The following is a 21,612-nucleotide window of genomic DNA, read 5'->3' as shown; positions in this document are numbered from 1 at the left end:
CATTACCACATTTGTTTTTGGGTAGAGCGATTTGAATATCTTTCTATCCCCGCGAGGCGGGAATTTGAACAGGCCAATTTTCAAAAGTTCCAATGGCCCCTCCAAGGGTGGGGGGGGGAGGGGGCAGGGGGTAGTGTTGATGTTTCGAATTGAACAGCACATAATGAGCCGATGCTTTTTGATCTACTGTAGACTAGAGTAGTTTGAAGGATAATATTCTCAATAAGAATCTGATTCATGATAAAATGAAAACCGGCATCTCCTTCACGGAGACTGGTTATGAAAATAATTATGGCTTCTTTTAAGAAGCCATAATGTGTTAAAACACATCACCAGGAAAATGGTGGCAGCATTTTGCGTTTCACGCAATAAACACCGCTCCCAGCTCATGAAAACATCGTGAACGAGGGGAGCATGAACAACAGGAAGACTACTGAGAACAATGCATTTACTTTCGCTCTCATCATTAACTCCTATCAAAAAAACAATTGCTCATGAATAATAATTTACTGTGAAAAACGTGTTCTCATTTGTTTCTATTGCATTCATTTATGATATAGTGCAAATTAATATCTGATCCTTGTGTTAAATGAGTAAGTCTTACTAGCAATAAATACATTTCATACTTCGGGCGCATTCTTTTGGAACTATTCGTGTTATTCTTATTCCGGTTTAGGAATAGCAAGAAAAAGTAGAATAAAAATTCCCAAACCAATTGATATTCTGAAAACAGAACAGGTCCCAAAAGAAAACGGTTGCCAAATATTCTGAGTACTCCTTTCCCAGAATAGTCCCGAAAGAATGCGCCCTAAGTGATCCTCTGTGGCGCAAAAGCTTGAATGGTCTGCCTTAAAGAAATAAAAGAGATTTGCAGAAGTTTAACTTCCACATGAAAATCTAACATGTAAGTTTAAATCAAAAGGTATTGACCATGGAAAAGTAGCCCCTTGATAACAATCGTACATACCAATATCAATACACTGAAGTGCACATGATGCCCAGAAAAGGTAAAGATCCTTACAGAAACAAACCCAATTTTTAGTACAGTCAAAATTATCTAACAATATGACTAAGCTATTTCTGCAATTAGTCGGTGATAGCTTACTTTATTGTTTGTCACACGATTAAGTCACAAACAGAATGCTACATGTATTGACACGCAGACACTAAGGCGCAATACTGCTAATTATAAGTTTAAAGGGCGTGGAAGGACCAAAGCTGTGTGTACCCATAATTGAAGGGCTGGGAGCATAACCGACCTATGTCGAATTTCAGCCCGTTTTTCGATGTAGCTCGGATTTGTCCAAACTTTTGCATGTGAACTGCAATTCGATTGAAAACCATTGTCCAGTATTTTATCACGCCGCTTTGTGTTTCGTATTAATGCCATTGAGAAATTTTTCCATCTTGTAAAGATATATCGGTAACATTATAGACACTGGATGACCAAAAGGACAATGCACTGAGGATTAAATACTTGTATTCAATATACACTCGTTGTCTTTGAAACACGGCACACGAAAGCGGTGTTTTTCGCGGGAGCAACGAAAAGAATGCTGTCACGCTTTTATTTGATTCTGTTACAAACTACTACGTACGTGACAGGAATGTCCCAAATGTAAAGTTACATTCTCCAAGAGAAAATGTGTCCATTTCCTGGCGTAAAATCAAGCTTTGTCCGGTTTGTCGACATATCACTCTTGATAACGCAAAATACTAGCATTCTACACGATTAACAGGAAGACATGTAGCCATTTCAACGATTAACGGCAGTTCTATTGAAAGGTAAAGACTATCTATTCTTTTTACGACCAGTCGGTGTTAACCGTTGAAAATCTATGTTAATCGTACTTTTATTGAAACATTGCCTTGAAATTGTCAAGTTGATCGTTACATACCGAATTTCAAGCCTGGCAAACCACAACTAAGGTTTGCAAAACACCTTGCATATGGTGGGATTTGTCTGTGATGCTCCCGCGGGATTTGATAATCGAATTGAAAAATTCGCCACGGCACAGTCATCACTACCAAGGAGGGATTCTTTGGACAACATTTCCACCAGTTCCTGTGAACTGCATTCGTCAATTTCATAACTTTTCAAAAGATCCATAGATGTCGTGCGTTTACAAACTTCACCAAACAAAAGCGAAACCAACTAGCCAGTACGATACGCAAGTTGTTTATCCCGACTGCCTTGATCTATTTTGGGCTTGTTACAACCCGCAAAAGCAAACCATGATATCGTCTCAAACGTTACTTATAGCAACAACAACTGGTGCGACTAAACACGGCTCGTGGACAGTGGAAACTTTTAGCCTACGGATAATTTGGAAAACGAGTCTGACGTGGACAAAACCTATAAAAAAATTTGCCTTCCAAGCGCGTTCACTTGTAGACAAGCAAACTACCAAATCCCCCCCCCCCCCCCTGACTCAATGTTGTCTTTTGGGTCACAAACAGTTTCCTGGCAAGCATCGCTTCCCGCATCAACATTGCATAAGGGGGAGGGGGGGGGGGGGAGGGAGAAGTAACTGTGGTAGACTTATGAAGGGAGAAACAGTAAGTGAGTGGTTTTTTGGCTGTCTGTGTTCGGTTGTCATTGCATAGGGGGAAGGGGTGGGAGGGAGAAGTAAGGAAGTGGTTTTTGTCCTGTTCGTATTTGGTTTTCTCAAGGAGTTTGTCCACGATTGTAAAACCGCGAAATGTTTTCCAAACCAGGGAGAGCCAAAATTCGGACAAATCTGTGCGAAATCGAAAGCCGCGCTAAAATTCGACATAAGTCGGTTATGCTCTCAGACCTTCAATTGCACTGGAAAAGACAGGTGGAAGACAACATCTAATAGTAGATATCCAACCTAGAGTAACAGACAAGTCAACCCATCGCTTGATAACCACCAGCAATAAATTTAACTCAACTTGACTACATTGTGTGACATATTTTCATTTTATAGCATTAATTGTTTTGATTAGATGTATACATACATACATTTACTATCGAATTTCAGAGTAGCTTACAGAAGCTAATATCTTCGAGAACACAAAAAAACAGTAACATGTTACAGAAATACATTATGCACATAGGAACCTATTGTGTAAAAAAAAGTTTTCCAGTTAACACATCACAAACTTCACGTACATGTAGTGCCACGCATGTTCAAGTTAAGAGTGACACCGGAGGAAAACATTTTAATTTGCCAAAATTCTACTTCTTTAAGAAATTACCATTGTGGGTGCACGCAGGGATTTTTTTACATTATTTTGTAGTATACACTGGTCATAGCCATTTTATGCCATTTCCTCCAGCTGCGCAACCTTCTGAGCAAAGATTTTGATTTCTTTTTCCACCTCACTTTTTAGCTGTGCTTCACTGGCTCGTGGGTTTTTCTTGACATATTCACTGATGCGCATTATTGTCTCAGCCTGCAAAAAAACAACAGTTCATTACAGGAGGAAGGAAGTATGAAATAAGAGAAAACAATCCTAAATTATTACGTTAAAAAAAGAGAACTTGATAATGTATTTTGTAGTCAGTGAAACAAGCATAATGACAAAGAAGGTTCAAGTCCCCCAACAGGAGTCAAATCTGATGATTACTAGTTCAGATGCTCTTTGTTGAGGAAACTGGACTTATCAACGTTTTAGGCGAAACCTATTACTTGTTTGACTTTCAATTACCCATTCATATACAGCTGTTTCGACAAAGGTTGTCCAAAAAAGCGTAAAAGCGTACGCAACAATGCCGAAAAGTAGTCTGGGAAATACCCAGTAAATTTCAATTAAAGTACAGAATCCATAACGCCTCGACCGTACAGCGAAGTCTTGAGATGGTGGGAAATCAGTTCTGAGCTTTTGTTGAGATTTATTGGGTATTTCTCCTACTATCTTCCGGTATCGTCGCGTACGCTCTTACGCTTTTTTGGACAACCTTTGTCGAAACAGCTGTATACCTAGTAAAGACAGACACTCATTAATAAGATCTCGAATATCCAAGAATTACTTTTTTATCATTGAGTCAATTTTTTTCATTCATTTATCACACTTATAAGTATGAAGCGAGCCAGATTGAGATAATACCAAATCAGCAATATTGTGTCTTGAGCTTTGCTGTAGGCAAAGGTTTTTCTTATAATTATATTTTTGTTTCTAGGCCATTGAATCATAAATGCATTAGCTTGCAATGCTCAACTGTTTTTGTTTAATATATTGGTTGTAAACTTCTGGTAGGTCTGAAAAAAACATTGAAATGAAGTAATAAAATTTGGTGATGTGTCATATCAAGTTTTGGGGAACCTACTAGATTAGTATTCAAAAATTTTCCTCCTTCAAATGAAATGTAAATTAGTTTTGATTTTTTATCAGATTCACTGTATGTACTGTATCATTAAATACTAATGTGTGTGACCCAGTTATAAAAAGTAACCATCTCTGTTAATATTCATGTGACTTCAATTGATGTTGAAGTGTCCTGTTCTGTCTTGTTCATACTTTGCTGTACTGAATATCTCACTAGTTAGTTTTTGTGTATTTTGTGCAGCATCATTTGTGGGCATTTTATTATGTGATTAGTTTATGCCAAGTAATTTTTTTTCTAGTTTGGAACCCCATTTATACAATGAACAGTGCAAAGCTCGATTTTTGATTGATGTAGCAGAGTTTGTGATTAGAGTACACACACATGAATGTCATCAAAGTGGTGAGACCAAAGTCAAAAGTCCAATGTCAATCACTCTGTCTTATTAACATCAGTTATAGTAATCGTTATTGAGAACACCATTGTCACGAAAAGTTCTATACAGAAGGGTCCTCAAATAATAAATAACTAACTAAAACTAAAGACTAAAAAGTATGCTAGTAACTGCTATTTAGTGTCCTACCTAAAGAAACCATAACACCACCCTCCCCGCCCCAATACAATGTTTAGTCCTCTCTACACTTGTTTACACAAGTTCAGCATTGTAAGGGGTAGGCGTTGGGGAACTGAGACTTTTCACTATTGTGTTTCTTTATCATGCGTAGGAAAACATCGTAAATAAGAACTTGTCTTTTGCCTTTAATAATTATTGTAGCATGTACAGTGTATAGGACACCACACCAGCAAAGGGAGCTAATGTACATGGCAAGCTCAGTACATAGCCTGCATAACAAAGCAGCTGATGAAAACATGTTATGGAACACTTAAAAGAACATTCCACAAGCATGCTTCAGTTCAGTTTCAGTTTATTGTTTTGCCATAAAAAAAGTTTACAATTGCAAATTATTATTATTTTTCAATGGCGAGGTAGCCCATGGGAAGCCATGGGCTTATAAGGAATGGGCTCCCTCAGTTAAATAATTAGATTAAAGTATACGTATGGGACCAAAATAAAAGGCAGAGCTACAGTAAATCTTAAAAATATATTACTTAGTTATATTAATCATAGTTAGGCTAAAAAAAATAAAATAAATAAATAAATAAAAAAAGCGAAAATGAAAGTGCAGAGTGCTTTGAATGTTTAACAATTTATTTTAATGTGCTAGGCTAAATCATTGGATATTCTGCAGGATAACTGATCCAACAAATTGTCTCCAAATAGCATTTTCAGAACAAGGAAAGTTGACATGCATGTGATTCAAGTGCCATAGCTCTTATTACCGGTAGATTGACCATATTCTGGAATAAGAGTAATCGGAATAGCTGTTAGATTTCTAAGGTAAATTTGGGAAAATGGACCTACAAACGTTTGGTGAAGCACGATAATTTAGTGGACATTTTGTATTCCAGAAACTACAAAACCCGCTCATGAGGGATTTCTAGTAATCATTGTTTGCATTCCTAATTTCGGAGTAGGGTAAATGTAATGTACCCTTAGCCTCGCTTTCATAGTTAAGCAAAGACCCTTTATAAGAGGGCGTATCCATTGAGTAACTTGTTCATATAACAAACAACCAAGAAATTTGCTAGATCTTGCCAATTTCATTTTGCAAGAACAACCAGAAGATGATTTAACAGCTGTTCTTCTCAGGCATTGTATAATGGCTGATACTCCATAGCACCCTGTAATTGCATATTTATCAAAATTTATATGCAACAACTGTAAAACAGGAGAGCTTAAATAAGTAAGACAGAACTTACCCTAAGGACATCAGCCTGGGACACTGTAAGCCTTTTGTACACTTCATAACAAACTTGGCCAGTAACAAATGCATTGTAAAGAGCTTTCCCCTCATCTCCACCATTAAGAAAAGCCAACACTCCTATCTTAAAAAGATAGCATAAACCATACTGTCAGTGCCTGATAGATTCCTGTATATTGCAAATTTAATTATATCTATATAGATACTTGCCTGTTATAAACTTTTAAATTATTATTATTATTATTATTATTATTATATGATCAATAATAATTATTATAATCCACCCTTTAAATTCCAAATGTTATTATTGGACAAAACACATTGCATGGTACCAACATCAGTTGGCGCCATAACAGTCATCTGATTGCCTGATCGGATAAGTTGTCCAATGCTTATTTGAGAAAAACAGAGAATAAACATTGCAGTTTTAGGGCTTAGTTGTTTCAAGCCAATCACAGTTTAAAAACATCTAGTAAACTAGATAGCTTGCATGTTATTTAACTGCAACCACGCCTCGGCTATCATTGGCTGTTTTCATCTATTTAATCCAAGGGTTATAAAATAAATAAACCCCTTTCTGACTTGCTGGTACACTACCACTTAAAAGTAAGTTACCAGTTGCATCTCGTTTTGAGGTACCGTGAATTGCATCACATGAGGGAATAAATTACAATAATTGTAACTGATTCACTTATGATATCACTTATGAATTATTCATAGGTGATATCATAAGTGAATCAGTTCATAATCAGTTCATCATTTCTGGTTCATAATCCCTATGAAAGGGCATGTATGCTGTACATAATAGAAAGCCTTTGGGTGGCTCCATAAGTGTGACACTGCTAATATACACCTGTAGCACACGGAATTGTTATACAACACAGGCCAATTTTTTTCCAACAAAATCATTTAAACCCCTCAAAATGTAATTTAATCAAGTTCAAAATGTGTTCTCCAACTGTCATTGATAGTACTTTCCTTTGATTACCTTTCCTGAAATCTTCTCAAATTGTCACAGCAGATAGAATCTAACCAGAAGACACATTTGCAAAAATGTTAGCCTAAGGGCTACTGAGGCAGATTCTTTGCTTTTTTCATATTGAGCACTGCCTTGAGCATGATGCAATTTTAAAACTCTCTGCCTGTTTACATCTTCATGGAAATAATTATACCATAGTATAATAGAAAAGGAATTTGCCAAGTTCATGAAGTTCAAGAAGATAAAGAAAAGGGATTTGTAACCAAACGTTTGATGGAAACTACTTAAATGAAGTTTATAAACTTCATAGCTTTGGGGGATTGAATGGTAGTCTTTGGTTTAAAAGACTTTTATCAATAATGGAATGTTGTCTTTCAAATGTTAAGTATGATTGGTACTCTAAAAGTGTAATTTATACTGTAAAGTTGATCTATTTACTTTTTATATAAGCTTGCATCAGATTGTATGTACACATTTTGAACCCTTGCAGGGAGCCACTTCAAGAAACAACATCACTGAGAACAGCAATGCATCTTGTAGCATATTACATTGTACATATATTTAGTACTTACAAAATTATTGTGGTGTGAGGTGTAATGTATTGATATCCCTATTTTGTTGTATAACACATTGAGCACGACATTAGCGTGGTTGAAATGTTATGCAAATGCCACAAAGCCAGCATAAACAATGACATATCAAAAACTACTCCTAAAGGCTCAGAATGATCAGTAAGAAAACATCCATTCAGTATATTTCCCTTCATGAACAAGACAAACATCATTAAGCGTCATTTGTGTTTCCACAAGTTAATGTGTACACCGTGCAGGAAGAGTGATAAAAATCTGTGAGTCAGCGAGCCATGCGAGCCATGCGAGCCGTGGGAGCCATGCGAGTCATGCGAGTCATGCAAGCCACAGTATAAATGTTAAGAATTTTTATTTGTTGTATTTACATTCACATAAGAACTAGAACAAGAGCATCGGAACAAGATGAATAACATCGCAATATTTAGTTCTAACAGTGGGACAATGCAAACCATCATATTTCAGTTTTTTGTTAATTGACACATCAGGACTAATTGTCAGTGTCATTCCAATCTCGTAAGGTATGATAAATGAGTACTCAAAGATGAGCGAAGTCACTATTGTCGCACTAAATCCAATTTGTAAAGAAGCAGCGTAACAGAAGCATTTGCCGTCAGCTGATGGGTCGAATGCCATCTCGAAACCAGCCTCTGCCACTCTAGTGGCGAGTTTTGAAGAAAGATTTGTCTAAGGGAAAGGACAACCACATGCAGCAGTCAGCCAACCAACAGAGTTCTGATAACTCTGATTAACTAAAGACCAAACCTGTTAAAATGGCGCGATCTATCAATTAAAATCTATCAGTTTTGCTAAAGCTTCCTGCAGCATCTCCAACAAATCTTTAGACTTTGAATATTTTTAATATTTTGAATGTTGACTTTTGAATATTTATCTATTTTAGCTACATGTATCATTATCTATTTATGTGTTGTTATTTAATATTTAGGTGTGTATTAGTTCATCACTTTAGATAGCGCAGGTCCACATCAGGACTTAATGTCTTGCCAATTCCCCAACCTGCTTTACCAAATAAACTATGTATGTATGTATGTATGTATGTATGTATGTATGTATGTATGTATGTATGTATGTATGTATGTATGTACGCGATTTACTCACCATTCTTGACGCCAGCACACGGAGATCGAAGTGCTGTTCTTTTCTTTTTTTTTTCTCGAATGAAGTTCCACGTGGATATCCATCAATGACATGTGTCAATAGATACCTATTCGAGTAGCGGTGCAGCCGTATGGTTTTCTCGGATTTTTTTTTCTGAAGTCTTGAACCTTAATAAATTTTTGCGTATTCTTTAAATTTTTTTGCGCATCTTGGGTGATTTTGAATGGGCAAAATTCTCTCCAACATTATAACAAAAATGAAAAAAACAAAGAAAAAAATGCGTCCAAAATTTTCTCACGCGAATGTAAATAAAACAAATAAAAATTCTTAACATTTGCACTGTGGCTCGCATGACTCGCATGACTCGCATGACTCGCATGGCTCGCCATGGGCTTGCAAGGGCTCGCTGGCTCGCAGATTTCGCAGACCCTAGTGGATTCTGACCATCACTTGCCCGACGGGCAAGTGAAGTTTTTTGGGAATTAAAAATAAAAAATTACTGTAAGACATACTTTTTTAACTTCCTGGTAGATTTATGTGAGCCGAAAGCCATTTTTCAAGCTGATCTCACAAAGGGAAATCTTTTGAAAAAAGTATCGCATTACATTTCATGCCTGACATATAAGTGCGTGAAATTTTTCCTTTGTAGTCTGGTCCATGCAATCTTCAAGCAAAAAAAAAATTGAAATAAAATTATGACTTACTCTTGCTAAAAAAGAATAATTTCAAAGAAAGCTAGTGGTCTGTATTTATTATGCTTCACTATTCAATGAACTTACCAAAAAGGCTTTGATCCTGTACTCCAGTAAATTCAGTTTCGTTCATGGTTTTTGCATTGTCATGTGCAATAAATTCTACACGGTATGTATTAAACAGTTGATGAAAATTTATCGATCACGTCCTATTGCTTTCCCATAAACTATCAGATGTAAATTGCGAAATGAAACAATTTCGTTTCCTTTGAAACCTTTATCAAAGCTGACAAGATCTAAAGATGTTCATTTCGCCAGAAATTTGCATAATTTTGTTTCCGACGGCACTGATGCGTGACATGGCACTTTCTGCTTTCGCATGAAATCTGACAGCCAAACTTTCTTTTTTCAGAAAGCTAATCTACTTGATGTAATACTTTTGTATGAGAAGCAAAAATATGATGAAAGGTGTCAAGTTTTATGCAAAAAGTTATGATTAGCAGTGAATTTTTCAGTTGATAAAAGTGCTCCTTTCAGCTGAAGACATTTTTCAGCGGGAAATATTTTTTGGCGGCAAAATGCAAGATCAAGTTCTGACTGCGCTGTTGTCGGCAGCTTTCCTCGTTGTTGTGTTAGCGTGTCTAGTGGGAATTTGTTTAGTTTCAATCTAGTTTTTCTCAGAAGATGTGCGTAGATTAATTCCAAATTGCAAGATGTGTACACGTTAGTCATCCACATGTTGCACGTGCTGAGATTCATACATACCGTAAATGATCTAATAGACGCCGGAGGCGTTTATTAAATTTCAAGGGTCCGAAGGGGGCGTTTAAAAGATAAGAGGCGTTTATTCTAAGAGCTGTAATATGGTAACCTAAATACGGTATTAAAATAACCTAAATGACAGAGCTTTAACAGACTATCAAGTCAAACGTGAAGTAGGCCTTGTAATTTCGGGATGCTACAATGCTAGGACAAGCCCCCCACCCCCCCCCCCAAAAAAAAAATAAAAAATAAAAATCTTTCAAACAAAAGTTTTACCCCCCACTGCAATGACAGTTTGAACATTTTACCCCCCCCCCCCCCCCCCAATGGTTGGCCTGGTGGTTGAATTGTTGAGAAGTTCCTGGGCACAACGCTTGGTTACATGCGGAAATCACTAGCTATCTGAATCTGAACTGGCAAGAGAAACAATCAGAAGTTAGGCGAAGTTTTGTTATTGCTGGAGTCTATTATTCAGTCGTCAAAAGAAAGTACACAGAAGTTCAAAGCAGCTCGCGGTTTGAGAGCAGTACAGGAGCATTTGATGTATGGATGTGGATATATAGATTTTGAAGAAGCCTACCATCTCTATTCGTCTTTAAGTCAATTTTTTTGCCCAGATAAACAAGCCTTCAGAGATAAACTGCTTAATGGAATACACGGTTTGCCTGTCTATGTCATTACTCAACCTATTTAATATGTGCGAGATCTTTGTCGCTCTGAAGAATAGTAGCGATATGGAGAAGTTTCTAGTCGATTTTACCAACACTATCATTTATGAGAAGAATAATTGCTGAATACATTTAGACATTTAGTTGGTACCTTATGTATGTCTTAAGGATACTTCCTGGGTTCACGGGTGTTCTTTGGAAAAAAATTCATACGCGCGCAAGTTTTAACAAACCTCTAACAAACTATATATCATCATAAAGCTTAATAAATGTAGTTTCCTATAAAAAATATAATTTAGCGATATTTTCCTTTTTTAAGTGCCAGGAGCCAGTAGAACCTCGGATCGACCGATGGTCGTTCCATTGAATTAATCAGTTATTGAACGCCGCGCAAAGAACAAAATCGCTGCAGTGTTATTCACAAGGCATCAATCAACAAAAAGGTGTCAGGCTTTTTCGAAATTCTGATTGGTTATTTAGATATCCACGTTTAAAGTTTGAGTAGCAAAAAATGTTTGAGGCATGTTGTGTAAACAGTCGCCACAGGGAAAATATTTTGAAAATCAAAATTCCCTGACACCGTTTTGTTTGTCATTATTCCTCAAATCTTCTGGCCAAATTTCACGACAATCCGTCAAAACTACATACCCTATTAATTCGTTCGAAGTCGACATACTCTGCCAAAATTCAAGTGCGAGTTTTCGCTCAATAAAGCAAGCCTCCACAGGAGATTATGACACCTCATTACCTGGCGAGCCAATCGAGCAACAGGACCCCACGGCGTCAACAACAATAGCACAGAATTTCGCGGAAAAAGTATCGCATTGCAGACACGTTTTAGACTCCGCTGTTGTGATCGAGCGAGATGGGGAAAGTGGTGAAAGGAAAACGTAAAAATCAACCAGGAAAACGGGGAAAAACCAAGGCTAACAAATCCGATTCAAGCGCGTCAGTGGAGAGTTTGAGGACTGCACTGACATCAGAGATGAAATCTATTGGGTAGGTTGTTCGTTTTGATTGCGTGTAATGTAATTTACGCTTCAAGCTAAAGCGATTATTCATTTCCCATCAAAGGAAATGTAAATGAAAGAAAATCGCAAAAAAGCGAGAGAAAGGGCCACGTAGAACGCGCTATCTCCAGTATTTACACGTGTTACAGGTGGGCTCATGCGCTTCTGGTGAGTTCTATTTCATCGGTCTAATTCTGCTGATTTTATTCCAATGTTTCATTACAAACGCGCAGCAAAACGTTATTTGGTTTTATCTCGCTGCAGAAGAAAGAAATCGGCCCAGAGGATGCAGAATATGATATTAAATTTTGATATTTTCACAGGACGCTTGCAAAGTTACCCTGCAGGACTTTTGCACGGCAATCGACCTCTGTGTACTTGATCCAATAACAGTGGATAAATTTGAAGGCCGCTGCTCCAGTTCTTCGTGATCAACGTCGACTAGAGTTTCTTGGTCGAACCAAGAGCCTTTGTTGCTCTCTGCAAGATCACGTTTTCGATCTTCGCTGAAACCTATCTTTCCCTTTTTCTTAGGCCCTGGCTTCTTCCAGGATTTTATCCCATGCTCTTTTCGTTTTTTGATGACTTTTCCATGTGGGAAGCGCGGAGAATATAAAATTCGAAGTGAGAAATTTTCTGTAGGCGAGATGTAAACAAAATATGCTTATTTCTGAAATAAGAGCTCCCGGATGAAGCGTTTTGCCGCGAAAATTCCTCTGGGGCGTCTCGCACTAAGAAGATTATGACACCTTTTTTATTTATTTATTTACTTTTATATGGAAATACGTTTTCCTAAATATCTCGCGCTTTTTTTAATATTTTTCAATTTTTTGTTCAGTAAATGTTAGATAAAATCCCCAAATTCTATCTGGTCGAAAAAAATGTTTTTTCACTTTATCACCCTATCGAACCCAGGAAGTACCCTTAAAATTTTACCCCCCTCACTTTTCGTACAAGGTAAAAAATTTCCCCACCCCCCCCCCCCAAAAAAAGAGCTTATTTAAAAAAATTACCATCCCCCCCTAGGACGTAATAAACGATCGGTCCCTGATGATTACAAAATGTAATGAGACTTTGAACAGCTAGGAAATACCACTTCTAGTTAATTAACATGTAGAAATTAGAAGTTAACTAGTCAGTTAGATGTGTTATATTATGTTTAGGAAAAACAATTACAAGTTTTTTTTAACTTCTTCCTGCTTGTTTCACCTTAATTCTTTACTCCATCATTTAATTACCAGTTGACATTTATAATGAAAGAAGGCAAAGGCATTCACGACCAAATGAGTCTCCCATAGCTGAGTGGTTAGAGCGTCCAACCGGAATCTGGAAGGTCATGGGTTCGATTCCTGTTGGGGGCCTCGGAAAATTCTTTTTCCGAGTTATTCGACTTGAGAATGCTTCTTCATTATTTTCACTTTATCCAAGTCGCCATTCCATTTATCATTTGGACATATTGAGCCTTGCAGTATAGCAGGACATGTGTCACCCATAAGAACCTAGTATATGGCCTCGCTCACCATGAGTCTCCCATAGCTCAGTGGTTAGAGCGTCCAACCGGTATCTGGAAGGTCATGGGTTCAATTCCCGTTGGGGGCTTTGGAAAATTCTTTTTCCAAGTTATTCGACTTGAGAACGCTTCTTCATTATTTTCAAAAATTAAGAGTTGATCATTGTGCCAATGTGTTAAGTTTCTTACCAGGCCAACTTTTACCGTTAAAGGTTTCGTTAAATTATGGTGGATTATCAGTTATTAATATTCAGCTTTACAGCTTGCCCGAAGGGCAAGCTGTAAAGCTGAATTTCTTTGCACCCTGCTTATAGCCCCTCCCATTAATCAGACTGGAAAGTTCTTAAAAAACTGAGTTTGCACAGGTGTACTTTGCTATCATACATAATCCCTCGGTCTTTATTAAAGGGTGAATAGAATTCCAATCAAACTTCAAGTTATAGGCTTCTAAGTGGTATACCAGGCTGCATTTCCCTGTAGGTTCACAAAAGATGTTCAGCTTGGATTTTTAGATTGCTTGGTGGAATGGGGCATGATTGAGGTCTTTGGTGTAAAGCAGTGTAAGACAGAGGTAATAGGCTGATTTAGCAACAGAACGGGAATATGCGCGGAATAGTCTGGATGCCAGTCTATTTTGACTATATATGGACATTTTTGATGCACGCGCCATAGTCAACTGACGTTCCCATTCTGTTGCTAAATCAGCCTATTGTCTGGCTTTAGATTACTTCATTAGGTGTAATGGCTTTTGCAAACTTCTACGTTTCAAACAAACTTTTTTTTGTCCAAAAGTAACCAGGATTTCTCTTCTGGCGTTACCCTGCATGAATTTGAGTCTGCAGAAAGTCAGATTAACATTTTCCTGGTGTAAGCCACGGCCGCTTGGTGGGGAACTTCAATACTCTCGGCATATCTTTGGCATACATGATGTTCATGGAATACTCCCTGGGTGATATGCTCCTGGTACAAGGTGCGTACACACACATACACGTTCATCCTTTGGTACACTTCCTATCGTTAGGACTCATGATCACGAAAATTTACCAAAATATTTACCAAGGTATGCTGGTAAACTAAAACCGTCGCAGGCTTGGTGCTTCGCACGAGTACCAGCCACAAAGAAGCGTTTTACTTTAGTGTTATTTCTTCAATTATACGAGTCTATTAAGAAATTAACAGTGCAAGATGGATTAGTCAAATAAATACCGGAATCAAACTTACTTGATTTAGAAGTTCCACTGTATTCATACGAAAGTTTTCACCCATGTTTCTGTTTTCCAGTAGGTTGTTTGTATTCTCGGAGGGCCGAATAGTGCAATGCGCATGTCCATGACATCGCCTTGGTCCAACCTCGTTCCCAGGGTCCTCTCTAGACGCCTGGGTAGGCGTTTACGCGGGGATGGGTATTGGTGTATGTTCAGCACTAAGTGCAGTTGGAAACGTATCCTCCCGTTGCGATTGAGCGAATGGAAGAGTTTGAGTCACAAAGAGTCAATTCAATTCAATGACAAAATTCTTTACTTGTTAACCCGCGAAAAGGACTACAGCACAACGGTAAAACGGCGGAAGAAAGGCAGATTGATGAAACATGTCACGCTATTTTGCTATTTTTTAGGAATAAAATCGTATGAGTACCATGTCTACAATTAGCACATAATTGTGACAATGAAAATAGACAGTGCGTACGGTAATTATAAGCAGAAAACCAGTGGGGTTGACGATGTATGAGAGTTTGTTGATGTCACCGGGTTTGTCACCGGCTCGGGACACAGACAAGTGTCCGTTACCGGGTTCATTTAAGAGAAAATACATGAGCTTTTCGTTGGGACAAATAAAGCTGCCCGTAATATCCTGTCCGTAGAGCACGGTTCCACTGTACTTGAAGTCAAACTGGAAATTTCTTTATAACAAGACGCCTATGGGCGTTTACGCAGGATCAGTTAGTGTATGTTTAGCACTAAGGCCAGGTCGAAACGTATCCTCCCCTCGCGATGGAGCTTATTGAATAGGGCAGATTTATTAGTGGCCAATATTTCGACTAATAGAATTAGTCTTCCTCAGGGCCAGAGCTATACTGAAGGAAAATATAATAACGGCTCCTTAAATTAAAGTTTTAAAAATACATGGAAAAACATGATTGGCTAATACATGATATGATGACAGTGTACTTGTAAATATGAGATAACAAAAATATACTAACGGCTCCTAAAATTAAAATTTGAAAAAATACATGCAAAAAAATGATTGGCTAATACATGACATGAAGACAGCGTACTTGTAAATATGAGATAACAAAAATATAGAAGTGTATAATCAAGGTTCAGCGTTCGTTTTTCCTGTTAATGCCTTCTGGAGAGAACGTTTTCCCTCTATGAATTAGAAAAGCCTCGCGTGCCTTACGGCGGGAGGCATTGATGGTGGGTTGTAGTTCGAGAGGGATAAGTCGCATGTCCGCAGAAGAGTGACCTGGTAAGTTGAAGTGTGTAGGGACTGCTGCTGTGGAGTTGGCGTGATGTGGGTTGTTTGTCGCTTGTCTGTGTTCTGTGAACCTTTCATTGATCGTGCGGTTGGTTTCCCCTATATACTGTTTTTTACATTTTTTACATTCAACATCTGGTCACATCATGGGCATTGATACCAGTGCTTGGAGGAAAATCATCGGCTCCTTCTACCTCACTAACCAAAATAACCGTCGAATCTCAATTTCATCCAAAGGTAAGGTCACTCGCTCCTCTCTACAAATCACCAAGGATGGCTGATATCCTGTCTCATTCATTCTACTGATGTCTGTTTTGGCTATTGTCTTCACAAACATTATATTGGCCTCACACTTTTACGAGTCTCCCTGTGTACCACTGCTGAAACATTGCAAGTCTACCCCTGCTGAGCATCGCGATACCTTTCATGGCTTCATACCTAGTCTTCAGCAGAGGTGTTACACAGCACATCGATCACGCTCATCCCTTATGAGCTTCTCCTACTCGCTATGGATATCAATCCGAACCCGGGACCTCCATTTTCTTTTATCAGAGATTTTTCTTCTCTTACACCAGCGGTGAAGCAGACATTTAATCTGTACAAACGTACTGCTACGAAAGTCAGGCGACATGAATTTCATCTTAAAACTTATCAATTTTATCTGCAAGAGAAATTTATTCCTAAAGGTCTGAAGCCCAAGCTACGCCCCGCTATTGAACCTGTTAGTGAAGATTTCTTCTTAAAATGGAATGACAACACAAATCAATTGGTTTTCTCCAACTGCGCCTTTTAGAAGAAGAGTGCATAAAGAAACTTACAAGCCTAAACAAAACTAAAGTTGACCTGCACTTCCAATTACGTGGCCTTTGCGAACATGAAACATTTTCCTGACTAATGAACTTCGTTTCTGGGATAGTATCTCATTTACAATCCACACTCAATGTCAAGTACCTGACCAAAATAGAAAGAGACTCCTCGTCAAACGCCAATAACACAATGGTATATTATCCCACTGATTTCCCCTTTTATATCGAAGACGTTGACAGATTTTTAGCGATACCTTATCAACAAGACAGGGACACAAACACTGAGCGAACAAATCAAACTGATTGTAATAGTCCCGACCGTAGAACGCTGGAAAATCAACAACTTCCCACCAACTCAGCAACACAAAACAACCAAGAAGATAACACAAGAAATAAACGTAGAAAAACACGCAGAGTTCGCCGATCTAACTCTTTTTCTAGAAATAAAACACCAATTCGCCTTGACACATCCACCGTTATTAACCTCTCAAACGTCACAATGACTGACGATGAAATACTTCTTTTGTCAAGAGGCCTAACCTTTTGTCCGACCTCTAGACACATCGACTGGGCTCAAGTTAAAGCTGACATCAATGATTTTTCAAGACGTCTGCGATTGAAAGAGTATTTCTACAACGAAGAGAAGACACAAGAATTAACACCTAATCCATTCCGCCTTAAAAGTACTTGGTGTCCTCCGTCAGACCGTGATCGAATTCTCAACATTTATATCGACACACTAGAGACAGACACTATGAACGCCAAACCAACACGCATCCGTGACAACTTAACCCGCAGAGAACGTCACGCCCTTAAAAAACTACAACGACGAACGGACATCATCATCAAACCTGCTGATAAAGGATCTGGTACTGTGGTGATGGACAGACATGACTATTTAAACGAATGCTACAGACAATTAAACAATCAACAGTTCTACAAGAAAGTCAACGAAGATCCTACCGAAGGTATCAACAAAAGGGTACGTTTCTACCTCAAAAGGCTTCTTTCTGAGGGCATTATAGACAAAGAAACTCACAACTACTTAACCCCTCAAGATCCTAAAGCTGGTCATTTTTATATCCTACCTAAAATCCACAAAGCTGGAAATCCAGGTCGACCCATTGTCTCAGCAAATGGGCATCCTACTGAAAAGATATCGGAATTCGTTAGTTTCCATCTTAATCCTTTGGTGCAGTCACTCCCATCTTATGTAAAGAACACCACCCACCTGTTAAACAAACTTAAAGATATCGACGCCCTCCCCAGCAATGCCATACTTGTTACCCTTGATGTGTCATCTCTATACACGAACATCCCTACTAACGAAGGAATCAACGCATGTAATATAGCTCTTGGCCAACAAACTGATAAATCCGTCCCTACGGAATCTATCTGCGACCTTCTAAGAATGATTCTGACTATGAAAAACTTTGTCTTCAACGACGAACATTTTATACAACAACATGGTACGGCCATGGGGACCAGAATGGCACCTGCTTACGCAAACCTGTTTATGGGGGAATTTGAGAGAAAAGCACTAAAGGATTACGCTGATCAACCGTTTCTTTGACATACCTCAACAACATCCACCCTACTATTAAGTTCACTAGTGAACGATCTACAACTTCTATTCCTTTCCTGGACGTTAATATTCAACTCGAAAATGGAAAAATCGAAACCGATCTCTATTGCAAGCCTACAGACAAACACCAGTATTTACTCCACTCCTCAAGTCATCCTTATCATACAAAAAAAGCCATCCCTTACAGCCTAGCTCTCCGTTTACGTCGGATTTGCTCCAAAGACGAATTCTTCGAACATCGATCAGCAGAATTGCTCTCATATTTAACAAAACGAGGCTATAAAGACCGTTTTGTGAAAGAACAAATTTTAAGAGCCAAACAGATACCCAGAAGTGAGACATTACAGGAACATAATCATGATAAAGATAAATCCAACACCCCAGTCCCCTTCACGATCACTTATAACCCAGCACTAACTAATATCCAAGAAATACTTCACAGGAAACAACCTATTCTCAACTCCATAGATCGCCTTCAAAAAATATTCAAAGATATACCATTCATCGCTTACCGTCGTTCACCAAACCTTCGCGACCTTTTGGTTCAAGCAAAACTAAAGAACACTAACACGACGCCCAAGCTCACCTCTGGCACTTTCCGCTGCAACTCCACTCATGGATGTCTCACTTGCCCTTCGTTGACGATGCAAGAACTTCGTACACTTTTAGCAACACCGGCAAAAAAATACAAATAAAGCAACATATAACCTGTAATTCTACTAACCTTACATATATGATTGAATGTAAAAAAATGTAAAAAACAGTATATAGGGGAAACCAACCGCACGATCCGTGAAAGGTTCACAGAACACAGACAAGCGACAAACAACCCACATCACGCCAACTCCACAGCAGCAGTCCCTACACACTTCAACTTACCAGGTCACTCTTCTGCGGACATGCGACTTATCCCTCTCGAACTACAACCCACCATCAATGCCTCCCGCCGTAAGGCACGCGAGGCTTTTCTAATTCAAAGAGGGAAAACGTTATCTCCAGAAGGCATTAACAGGAAAAACGAACGCTGAACCTTGATTATACACTTCTATATTTTTGTTATCTCATATTTACAAGTACGCTGTCTTCATGTCATGTATTAGCCAATCATTTTTTTGCATGTATTTTTTCAAATTTTAATTTTAGGAGCCGTTAGTATATTTTTGTTATCTCATATTTACAAGTACACTGTCATCATATCATGTATTAGAGTATAAGAGTAGTTATGTATCAACCAGTAGAAAAAGGGGGAATCAATTTTGTTAATTTTCACACGGTTATTAAATCGTTACGCCTAGCTTGGATTGGTAGACTACTGGACACGTCTGATGATAAATGGAAGGCAATCCCAAATTACTAATTAGGAGAACATGGCAGCTTATTATTTCTCCTTAAATGCAACTATAATGTAAAACTCTTGAAAACAGGTCTGCCTCTCTTTTATCGAGAACTTCTTCAGTACTTTCAAGATCTTAAGAAGACAACTAACATCCTTCCAAATGGCGAATTCATTCTTTGGAACAACAAGTCGATAACCATAGACAATGCTACCTTATTTTGGAAGTCATGGTTTGATAGCGGAGTTGTATCAGTAAAGGATGTGCTAAATACAAATGGCAAGTTTTTATCATACGAAGAGTTTAGCAACAAATTTAACATTGCCACAAATTATTTGCACTACTTTCAACTAATTTCAGCCATTCCATCTGAGTTGAAAAGGAGAGCAGCACAAACGTTTATACCTGCAGCTGATCTCTCTTCGACTTCCGCATCCGTTCCGTTAAATAAAACCTTTTTTGATCTTGCTGAAGCGCGCTGTAAAAATTATTACCAGTTGTTCAATAATCACGGCTCCATAGTTCCAAGTGGAGTTAAAAAGTGGCAGGATAAATTCCCAGAAAAATTTGTTGATTGGTCAAATAAGTTTCAAGATATATACCGCTTTACTAAGGATAACAAACTCCGTCAATTTTGCTTTCGTTTTCTGCATAGAATAACTGTAACAAGAAGAGAACTCAAACTATTTCATTTAACGGATAACGATAAATGTATATATTGCTCTAGTGCTGATTCAATAGAACACACCTTTATTGATTGCAGGGAGTCTGTAAAACTTTACTCGCAAATTATATCATGGTTCAACCAGTGCCAAGGTACTACAATAACACTCTCGAGCGAACAAATTGTCTTTCGTGATATACATCATGTAACTGATGCGCTCTTGGACCCCGAAAGACGCAGGCTAGATTTACTCATCATCTTGGTCAAGCAATATATCTACTCCTCTAAACACCTTCAGAAAGAATTGTCTTTAGATGAACTTGTAAACAAACTTACTATTCAATGGAAATTAGAAAAATGTGCTTAAATGGAATTTCTGCTCTCAATCAAAATGAATGATGCGATGCATTTCTTTTTCGTAACTCACATATGTAAGCTAATGCAGAGGCTCGATTTTGTAGTTTTTTTCGTTTAACTTCTTTTGTTATCTTAATATTTTTTTCGTCTCTTCTTTTCTTTTTCTCTATTACTTAGTTGTCTTTTTTTTTTCTCTTTTAACTTAACAGAAAAGTACTTTGTAAAATTCAGATACTGTATAAGTGTAAGTAATTTATATAAGTGTAAGCAACCTAAGTGTATTAGTGTATTTGCGTATTTAAATAAAGCGTGTTATAATAAAAAAAAAAAAAAAAAAAAAATCATGTATTAGCCAATCATGTTTTTCTATGTATTTTTAAAACTTTAATTTAAGGAGCCGTTATTATATTTTCCTTCAGTATAGCTCTGGCCCTGAGGAAGACTAATTCTATTAGTCGAAATATTGGCCACTAATAAATCTGCCCTTTGCCGTAGTGCCAGCCTTGCATTCAGTTTTGTATTTTCACGTTCAAGTGACGCCTGACACGAGGTCTTTCACAAGAGAGATCCGGCAAAATTACCAGCAAGTTTAATTCCTGCGTTGTGTGGACCTCTGCATTCAAAAGTTTTCTTATTGAATAGTTTGAGTCACAAAGATAGCGTGATGTTGTTTCGGTATTCTTGTGTTACGCGTGTTACGCTACTTATCGTCATACCGGAAAGTTGATTTACGATAATGTAATGACCACACACACACAGGCCTGACTCACATTTTCTATTCTGGTAATCAAATAACCCATTTTACAGTTGTGTGCTTATTGACCCACCGAAAAGTGACTGGAAGTCACCGGGAAGTCACCAACATAACTGACTTTCTTAACAAAGTTATGTGTATCTTGTTAACTTCAAACATCAACAACATTCTTGAGGGGCTTTTCACGTGCAAT

General features: G+C 38.0%; 2 protein-coding genes across 2 annotated transcripts; one reads left to right on the top strand and one right to left on the bottom strand.

Moving 5' to 3' along the window:
• Window positions 1-431: 431 nt before the first annotated feature.
• On the bottom strand, window positions 432-14,806 carry LOC146489341 (uncharacterized). Its single transcript, XM_085108183.1, has 3 exons — window positions 14,663-14,806; window positions 6,113-6,238; window positions 432-3,420 (listed from the first exon to the last, which is right to left on the bottom strand). The coding sequence occupies exons 1-3, from the start codon at window positions 14,705-14,707 to the stop codon at window positions 3,286-3,288; spliced, it is 306 nt and encodes a 101-aa protein (XP_084964309.1). The 5' UTR covers window positions 14,708-14,806; the 3' UTR covers window positions 432-3,285.
• Window positions 14,807-17,224: 2,418 nt separating this feature from the next.
• LOC146489340 (uncharacterized) lies at window positions 17,225-18,298 on the top strand. The gene has a single exon (XM_085110567.1). The coding sequence runs from the start codon at window positions 17,225-17,227 to the stop codon at window positions 18,296-18,298; it is 1,074 nt and encodes a 357-aa protein (XP_084966693.1).
• Window positions 18,299-21,612: the final 3,314 nt, after the last annotated feature.

Source organism: Pavona decussata, unplaced genomic scaffold, assembly GCF_977016875.1.
Source record: "Pavona decussata unplaced genomic scaffold, jaPavDecu1.1 SCAFFOLD_6, whole genome shotgun sequence".
In the NCBI taxonomy this organism is placed as follows: domain Eukaryota; kingdom Metazoa; phylum Cnidaria; class Anthozoa; order Scleractinia; family Agariciidae; genus Pavona; species Pavona decussata.
Note: the sequence above shows the minus strand (reverse complement) of the source record. Positions and strands in the feature narration are given on the sequence as shown.